At 48.9% G+C, this 9,350-nt stretch overlaps 1 protein-coding gene across 1 annotated transcript; it reads right to left on the bottom strand.

Annotated features, from left to right (window-relative positions):
* Window positions 1-6,157: 6,157 nt before the first annotated feature.
* LOC106804258 (uncharacterized mitochondrial protein AtMg00810-like) lies at window positions 6,158-6,829 on the bottom strand. Its single transcript, XM_014805015.1, has one exon. The coding sequence runs from the start codon at window positions 6,827-6,829 to the stop codon at window positions 6,158-6,160; it is 672 nt and encodes a 223-aa protein (XP_014660501.1).
* Between the last annotated feature and the right edge of the window lie 2,521 nt (window positions 6,830-9,350).

Genomic DNA, 9,350 nt, shown 5'->3' with positions numbered 1-9,350 from the left:
CGCACGAGACGGGACCTAGTATAAGAGGATTCTTGAGGGAATGGGACGGCGATTTGATTGCGACGGCGGCAAGGTTACCGAGTTGCGGCCCGGCGGGAAGGAATGGCTTTTGCGAGGAGATGAACACGATTCTGCCTTGCGGGGCGCGCTGTACGAACGCTGAAGTGACGCATTTTCCTTCCCTTGTGGAATTCCGGTGGCATTCGACTCAAGAACCGCCCGCGAGTGACCGGTGAATGGTATTTTTTGCGAGTGAAAGTAGTGACGTACTCGCCCCGATTTGAAATATTCGTCGACGTTGATTTTTTCTCAAAATATTTGAACATTCGTCATATTTAAAAGTTTATTATAAATATATGAAAGATAAAATTATGCTTAAAGTCCCTTCATGAAAAAAATAGTCATAAATTATGCTTCCTGTATCTTTGCAAGGTCATATATGTCTTTAAATCTGCGCTACTTCCGTGGTCACAATAACTTATTTCCACTGCGCTCATCAGGTAGCATCAGCTAGATATAGAATACCTCCTAGAGCAAGTAAATTGCTACACCTTAGCAGTCACGTAGGTCCTTACCGTAGTTACATAGGTCGTCTCATACAGTGCCACGTATGATTTTTTTTGCTGACGTGGATTGGAGGATAGAGGGTTAAGAAAGAGAAAGCAGTCGTTGTTTCGTGAGACAACCATCTCATAGGCTAGATCTTAGGACTATGAGACGACTACTCTACCATTGTACAAGTTGCGGCTGCCATGCAACTCATAATATTTCTTTCTTTTCTATGCATAAATTAAGGAAATGTAATTACTATAAGGCAACTTAAAAAGACAACTCATTATACATATTATTTGTTGAGTCGTCTCAAAATTAGTGTCAATGCATGAAACCGTGTATTAGACAACAATATTATACTTGCCCATACTTGTAACTAGTTGTGTTCTTGCCGTCTTGCTAGGCCGGCATGCACTATCTACCATCTTCAAAATTGTTTGTCATTTTGTCCCACTAAGAGCAACTCCAAGAGGCTGCTAATCTTACCCTAATACTTTTTTAGGGAAAAAGAGAAAAAAACGAACTCCAACAGTACACCCAAACCTTCCCCAATTTTTTAGCAACGCTAAAAAACAGCCTACCACCATGTATATTTTAGCGTTGGCATTCCTCCCCCAATCCTGATTCCCGCACGCTCGCGCGTCCCTTCCGATGGGCCCAATACGATGACGTGGCCTGTTTTAAAATATTAGGAGCTATTTATTAGCGATCTGCTGTGGATTGATATGTTTTTTGGAAATTTTTTTTTGGAAGAACCCCCAATACATAGTTTTGGGGAAGAATTTTTTGAGTACTCTTGGAGTTGCTCTAAGATAGAGACAAAGAGACCACATCGAGACCCCTATCCTCGGGGGTCCTACCTCGCTAGTCTAATTGGGCCACGTCGTCCTTTTTTCGTGACCTTCGGATCGTAGGTGAACCGGCCATCAAAGATTACCACTAGCACGTGCAATATAATTCATAAAACGATCCTCGGGCTTTTTTTAAATCAAAATAGGAAGTTCACGTCAATCCTTCCACAATGACAAACAAGCTCATTTTCTACGAACAGACCCTGGACTCTAAATATTTCAACTCGAAGAAGAGAAATTCAAATTTTGCATTGAATTTGCAAAAAATCACCCACTATTGCTTATGGGAAAACCCTCCACCCCCATCGCCCGCGCCGTGCACCCGACCCCTACCCCCCTCCCTCATTCCTTTCCCTCCCTCACTATGGGGGCTGCCCCTAAAAAGGACCCCGAATGTCATTCGTATCATTCCCTGGATCAGTAGATGATACGAGCACTTCACACAAGAAGCATCACATCGATACTTCGTACAACTTTTATTGATAATTTACATAAGGTTGAAAAAGAGAAAGCATACTACTAATGATACAAGAGGGGCCGTAGCCTCAACCTTAATTATACAGCGGAGTTCTACGTAGCAGTCCCAAGCCAACATGCGGCTTGGCTCCTATGGTAGATCCTCAGGATCCTCGCCCTCTTTAGCGACGACTTCTTCCTCTAGAAAAAGAAAAGAAGGGGAAGAAAGGGTGAGCACCATATGATGGGTACTCAGCAAATCCCACAGTTGTTGTATTATTTCGTGCAGGATTTCAAGGAATAGCTGCTAGTTTGCCTGAAAGCTAGTTGTATGCATAGTGTATATGGTTATAATTTGAAGAGAATGGAATGTAGATGTTTATAAGTTGGTGTTCCTTGAGGGGATTACCAGAGCCATCTTTTGTCTCATTTCTAGACACATCTCAGAACAAGTTTAAACCTCACTCTTTTCATAAAGCAGGTTATGACTAATCAATGGGAGCTTTAACTATGTGAGCTCTTGACCAAGAGCTTCGGCTATTGGAATAGTTTTATAACTCTGCGCAGAGGTGTACACTTTACCCGCATGTTCGATCAGCCCATAACTTGATCATAGGCAGTACTGAACTACGAGACCCGTACCCACCCGTGTCTATTCCTAGACAACATTCCCTAACTCCATCCACAGATACGACTAGTAAACAGGGGTCACACCATGTCCACTAATGGACTCTATCCCGGGAAAAGATGCATCATAACTTGACATACAATGTCAGCAGGTCCTATGGACCTCAACTCATGACCTGTGCCGACCAGACCTGGGACTCTGCGAAGCACCTACTCCAGTCTATCTGTTGCCCACCATGGCCCCTTAGGATGGTTTATTAGGTTTGGTTGGTGGGGTGTGAATCAAGGCCTCACATATATAGGCACTCTCGAAGGCTGTACCTTTTTGGCACGTGCGGCTGTACTGTCCACTAGAAAGACTTTCCCATGAGTCGGTCATCACATGACCAGAGTAAGCTTTTTAGGATAGGATCTTTTGTCGAGGCTACCCTCTTACTCGTGGGTCCATCCTTAATTGGTTGCTAGACTCACTTCAGTTATTTTTGTGCAATTCTCAAAGCACTCACACTCTTCCTTAGGATTTTGTGAACCATGGTATGACCTAGTGTATATGGGGTTTATGATATCAAGGAGGGCTCAAAATTATTAGGATGAGCTAAGCAAGGAAATAAAGGAAATATGTAAAGCTTATAAAGTAAACTTGTTATTATCTTGGTTTATTTTATTAATAAAGCTTGGGATCAAAATATGATGATGATTTGTGGGACTTGCCTTCCTCGAAGTTTGGATCGTTCAGAGCTTCTTCCTCATAATCCGGGTCGTCAAATGTGTTTCCGGCGTAATCGTTTTCTGTATGATCGTAGTTATATGTAAGAAAATTAATCAAGCAGACAATCAAAGCAATACATCAAACATGAGTTATAAGAATAGAATTGGTGTTTAGAGGGCTTGGGTAATTTCCTAGAATTTTCTAGGGTTTTTCTAGAGCTTCTCGGAATAGTTTCCTAGTTTTAGTCACGTGAAATATAGGGTTTTCCATTAATCAAAAGGGGAGGATTTAATTATAGGGGTTATGGGTGTGAGATTTGGACAAATAAGGTATGACTATGCTTGGAATGGATTCTAATATTTTTGGTGAATTTTGGGTAATTTTTAGAAATAAGAAATAGGGAAGGGTATTTTTAGGGTACACTTGTGGGACGTTTCTATTGGCTGAAATTAATTGTATTTATTTTCTCACCTTAATAATGTTCAAATTGGGTTTGAGTGGCTTTGTTGGGTTTGTGGATTTACCTAGTATTTTTAAGAATTTTGGTGAAATTTTTTTGGATGAAAGAAATGGGTAGAATAACATTTGGGGTGGATTTTACCGGGTGTATCTAGTGTTTTCGCTACGTGTGTGAGGATGGTAGGTGGGCCTGTGTGCGACATGGCGTGGGGTTCCTGTGGTGGGGTTGACAGCATCCACATGGTGGGCTGCGTGGTACGCATGCCATGGCCACGTGGTGGACCGAGGGAGGGATGTGTGCGTGCGCGGTGCATGTGGACTAGGTGTAGGGATGAGGAGGGAGTGGCGCCGCCGCTCGGGTTAGGACACCGGACCACCATTTTAGCATTTTTCTACAATTTATTATGATTTAAATAGCTTAAACAAGGATTAAAACATATAACATTAATCCTAGCAGAGACACGTGCCAAAAGTATTTTTATTAGAAACTACAGTTTATACTGAGTCTAGCAAAATTGGTTTGACATCTTTCTGAATTTTCTACGAGTTTTGGTGAATTTCCAAAGTTAAATACATTTCCTGCCGATTATAAAAGAAAATTGTGGCAAACTTACGGTCTAGCCCCTAGGTCTATAGGTTAAACGCGCAGAGGTCCCTAGCTTTAGCGCTAAGGCCCCTGGAAGAAACGGGAAGACACAAGTGTGCCCTCGGCGGCGCAACCGGTGGCAGTCTGGCCACATTCCGGCGATGCGCCGGCCAATCCCGAGCAAGAAGTTGCGGGAAAGGTGGAGGAGCTCACAGGAAGTTGATTGGCGGCAGTTGGGGGCAAAGAGAAGGTCGGGCGGGGGCGGAACGGCGGCGGATGGCGAGCGGCAGGGATGGCGTCAGGCAGCGGGGATTCCGACAGCGTCGGGGCTTGGAGGCGGCGATGGGCAAGCGCCTGAGCTGCACGAGGTGGCGGCGAAGCTGGTGGTTGTGTCGACGAGGTGCAGGGCAGTGCGGAAGGGGGAGCTCCATGGAGAGGGAATGCGGCGGGGCTAAGAGAGAGCAGGGAAGCTCTCGCGAGTGGCAAGGGCGAGCGGGGAAGGGGGCTCAGGCCGCGTAGGGACTCCTTTTATAGGGCCGGGTGGAGCAGGCAAGTGAGGCGGAGTCGCGGTGCTGGCGGACGGGACCGGAGGGCGTCGGGGCACTGCGGCGGCCGTTAATGGACGTGGCGCCATTTGCGAACAGGGGAGGGTGGGTGGCGCGGCAGGCAATGCGAGCAGGCGTCGGGCGGAGCGAGTGTGCGCGGCCATAACGGCTTTGCCGGGGCCGCGTCACTGGCGAGGCGGGGTGGGGCGGTCACGGCTGAGCGGCGGTTGGCGGAGGAGGCAGCGCCGAGCAGGCGTCCGCGGGGGCACGTGCGCTCAGGGCGGGGCATTCCCTCGGGCGAAGCGGGGTGGCGCAGGCACGACAAGGCGACCGCGTGCTCACTAGCCGTAGGGTGGGTGAGGCGTCTCCCTGCCGTGGCCGGAGACTGGGTGGAGGCGCTGTGCCGGTGAGCGGCGTCCACGCGGTGGGCGGCGAGCGGAGCATGGCGCGCGCGTTCTCTGGCACGCTCTGACCGAGGGATCCGCGGGATCGCTTCGCCGGGCCGATCTTCAAGCGCCAAAATCTCCCGATTTTCGAACTGCGCGACCTGAAGTCCCCTTACAAAAGTTGTAGTCCTCAGATCCAAGTTCAAATTTTGTAATTGAACCGAGTTCAAATTATTAGCAGATTTGAAGATACAAAGTTTCAAAGTCTAGAGGAACGTCAGATTTCCAGACTTAGGCAAAAACGGCAGTTTGGCTGATTTCAGGGTTTTTGGCTGACTTAAGCCCCAATTTTGAAAAGCTTCTGTTGCGAATTTGACCAGAGTTCAATTGAGGAAGTTGTTGTATAAACTTAGTTCTCAAACTCTTATAAAGGGTTTTGCTGGCGTTCAGTTCAAGTTTTGTGAGATAATTTTAATCCAAAATGCATAGTTGAACTGCTTCCAGACTTAGCCTAGATTGCTGATTGAGGCTGGGTTGACCGAACTAGCTGAATTTGACCTAGGTTTTGGAAGCCTTATGTGTGGATTTCTACCTTACTCCTTTAGTAAAAGTTGTTAAGAGCTTAAAGCTCTAAAACTTTTTTATAGAGTTCAGATTGAGTTTACTTTGGAAAATTCTAGATAAAGAGCTCCAAAGTTGGGGCTTTATCTATTTTTCTTAATTTGACATAGTTTTAAACTTTGAGTTTTTGAAGGTCTTCTGCTTAGATTCAAGCAAAACACCACAAATAATAGTTGTTAGGAAAGTTGATTTCTACAACTATTAGTTGGACATATTTTTAAGTTCTTAAGCAAAAAGTTGAGTTATGTTTTAAACAGTTTTAGCTTTTGAGGGCAAAAGTGTCTTTTTACTTGTCTTCACAACTGCCAATTGTTCTTCTTTATGCTCAAATGACTTTAACTAAGATTAAACATGGTTTAATTGGGCTAGGTTGTTACAGACAACACATGGAGAACCTGGACCTCACCCAATGCCATATTCTCACGGACGAAGTGAATATCAATCTCGATGTGCTTCATGCGCCGATGTTGCATCGGGTTGGCTGTCATATAGACAGCACTCACATTGTCATAGTAGACAACAGTGGCTGAAGCAAGCAGGACATGAAGCTCCTGAAGAAGTTGGCGCAGCCAGCAACACTCTGCCACTGCATGAGCCACAACACGATATTCCGCCTCAGCTCTGAAACGAGACACCGTGGTCTGGCGCTTGGAGGACCAAGAAACCAAATTGTCACCGAGGTAGACGCAGAAGCCAGAGGTGGAGCATCGAGAGTCCGGACAGCCAACCCATTCGGCATTGGAGTAGGCAGTCAGAGACTGAACAGAGCCGATGCCGATGTGAAGTCCAGAGGAGATCGTGCCCTTCACATAGCGTAGGATGCACTTGATCAGGGCCATGTGGGGCTTGCGCGGGTCATGCATGAAGAGACACACCTGCTGAACTGCATACCCCAGGTCAGGTTGAGTTAGGGTGAGGTACTGAAGAGCCCCAGCAAGACTCTGATACTTAGAGCCGTCCTGAAGCTTGGCGTTGTCGTCTGCCGAAAGCTTGGCATGAGTGTCAATGGGAGTCGCGGTAGAGTGACACTCAGCCATGCCAGCATGCTAAAGAAGATCGAGGGCGTACTGTCGCTAAGACAGGAATAGGCCCTGGGAGGAACGCGTGACGGAGATGCCGAGGAAGTGGTGTAGGTCACCAAGATCTGTCATGGCGAACTCGGAGTGAAGGCGCCCCATGATGTGCTGAAGGAGAGTCGAGGACGAGGCGGTGAGGATGATGTCATCGACGTAGAGCAGTACGTAGGCGAGGCTCAGCCCCTCTCTATAGACAAAGAGGGAGGTATCGGAGGCAGAGGCGATGAAGCCGAGCTGGTGAAGGAAGGAGTCGAATCGGTGGTACTATACCCTTGGGGCCTGCTTCAGTCCATACAAGGACTTCTGCAGGAGACAGACGTGATCTGAGGAGGCGGGGTCGACAAAGTCGGGAGGCTACTAGCAGTAGGCAGTCTCCGCGAGGTGTCCATGAAGAAACACATTCTTCACGTCTAGCTGGTGGATCGGCTAGGCGCGAGAAGTGGCGATGCTGAGGACGGTCTGTATCGTCACTGGTTTGACAACCGAACTAAAGGTCTCATCGTAGTCGATGTCGTGGCCTTGGGAGAAGCCGCGAACGACCCAACGTGCCTTGTGCTGAGCGAGGGACCCATTGGCATGGAACTTATGCCGGAAGATCCACTTGCTTGACATGACATTGGCACCGGGCGGCCGCGGGACAAGGCGCCAGGTGTCATTGTCGATGAAGGCCTAGAATTTGTCAACCATGGCAGCACACCAGTTGGCGTCAGCCAAAGCACCGTGGTAGTTTGCCGGAATTGGAGAGGGCGAAGAAGAAGTCGAGGCCGTCAAGCCCTGGTAGTTCACCCGCTAGATGGCCCCAGTCACAGATCGAGTGGTAGGGCGCGGAGGAGGAGCGGGTGCTAGGGCCGTGGGTGCTTGGGGCGCCAAGGCCACGAACGAGGGAGAAGTCGGCGACCCTCCCGCAGGCACACCAAGATCCGCAGCGATCGAAGTAGGTGGGAGAGCTGTCGGAGCGGTCGGGGCCACACCCGTGCTTGGCGCGGTCGTGGTCGGAGCAGTTGGGAGCGCGCCCGCGTGCGCTGCAGTCGCGATGGAAGCAGTCGGGAGTGCTGTTGTCGCGGTCGGGGCCGCACCCACACATGGCGCGGTCGTGGTCGGAGCAGTCAGGAGCGCGCCGCACGCGCCGTGGTCGCGGTCGGAGCAGTCGAGAGCGCTGCGGTCGCGGACGGGGCAGCACCCGCGCGTGGCATGGTCGGAGCAGTCGGGAGCACGGTGGAGAGCGGCGACCCACCCACAGATGAAGTGGGGTACACGGTCGGCCCATGTAATAGTATGGCAGGGTCGTCGTCAGTGAGTTCCTGCAAAACAACTGGTGAGGGATGTGGCTGCTCAACGTTTGACGACAGAGCGACCGAGGTGGATGCAGGAACATCGGTGGGGCTCGACAAAAGGAAGTCGAGCTGCGACGAGTGAGTAGGGTGGGAGGAGAAGGGAAAGACGGACTCATCGAAGACAACATGGTGAGAGATGATGACTCGACGGGTGGACAAGTCAATGCAGCAGTACCCCTTTTGAGATGAGAGATAACTAAGGAAAACACAGGCTGAGAAGCGAGGAGCAAGCTTGTGGCTTGCCGTGGCTGAGAGGTCGGGGTAGCAAAGACAACCGAAGACACGCAAGTGAGAGTACTCGGGACACTGGGAGTAGAGGAGGCGGTAGGGGATGTCATTCTGAGCGGCAGAATAGGGGCACTGGTTCAGAAGATAGGTGGTGGTGGCGAGCGCCTTAGCTCAGTATGGGGCGGCCATGGAGGCATGAATAAGCAAGGGCGAGTGACATTATTAAGTGTGCGGAGGACATGCTCGGCTTTCCCATTCTGGGGAGAAGTGTAGGGACATGAGAGGCCCAGGTGGATACCCCGAGAAGTTAAGAAAGATGTGAGAGTCCTATTGACAAACTCAGTCCCGATGTTAGCCTGGATGCTACGAACAGGAAGACTAAACTGCATATGAGTATAGGCGCAGAAGTTAGTGATTTATGAGGCAACTTCAGACTTGTGAACTAGAGGAAACGTCCAACAAAAATACGAGAAGTCGTCCAAAATAACTAGGTAGTAGTGATAACCAGAAACACTAGCTACCGGAGAAGTCCAAACATCACAGTGAACTAACTCAAAGGGAGCAGAACTGCGAGAGCTAGAATGAGTGAAAGGTGACCGCATATGTTTCCCTAACTAGCATGAATGACATAGAGTATGACTGGCTTTATTAGAAGCAATGGAGGAATTCTGTCTAAGTGTAGTGATGGCGGTAGGACCATGATGACCAAGACGAAGATGCCATAAATTGGAGGAGATGGCGAGGTCGGCGTGGGGCGCTGCAAAGTTGGATGCTGGAGGCATGGTGTAAAGATCGCCGACGCTATTGCAGCGAAGAATCATGCGTCTAGTCGACAAATCCTTGACAAAAAAACCAAAAGCGTCAAACTCTATGGTGCAGTTATTGCCCCTTAGAAACTGACGAACAGAAATCAGATTACA

This window comes from Setaria italica, chromosome IV, assembly GCF_000263155.2.
Source record: "Setaria italica strain Yugu1 chromosome IV, Setaria_italica_v2.0, whole genome shotgun sequence".
Lineage (NCBI taxonomy): Eukaryota > Viridiplantae > Streptophyta > Magnoliopsida > Poales > Poaceae > Setaria > Setaria italica.
Note: the sequence above shows the minus strand (reverse complement) of the source record. Positions and strands in the feature narration are given on the sequence as shown.

Excerpts from the sequence above, each read along its gene's own strand:
- LOC106804258 (XM_014805015.1), bottom strand. The coding sequence starts at position 6,829 with ATGGCTGAGTGTCACTCTACCGCGACTCCCATTGACACTCATGCCAAG.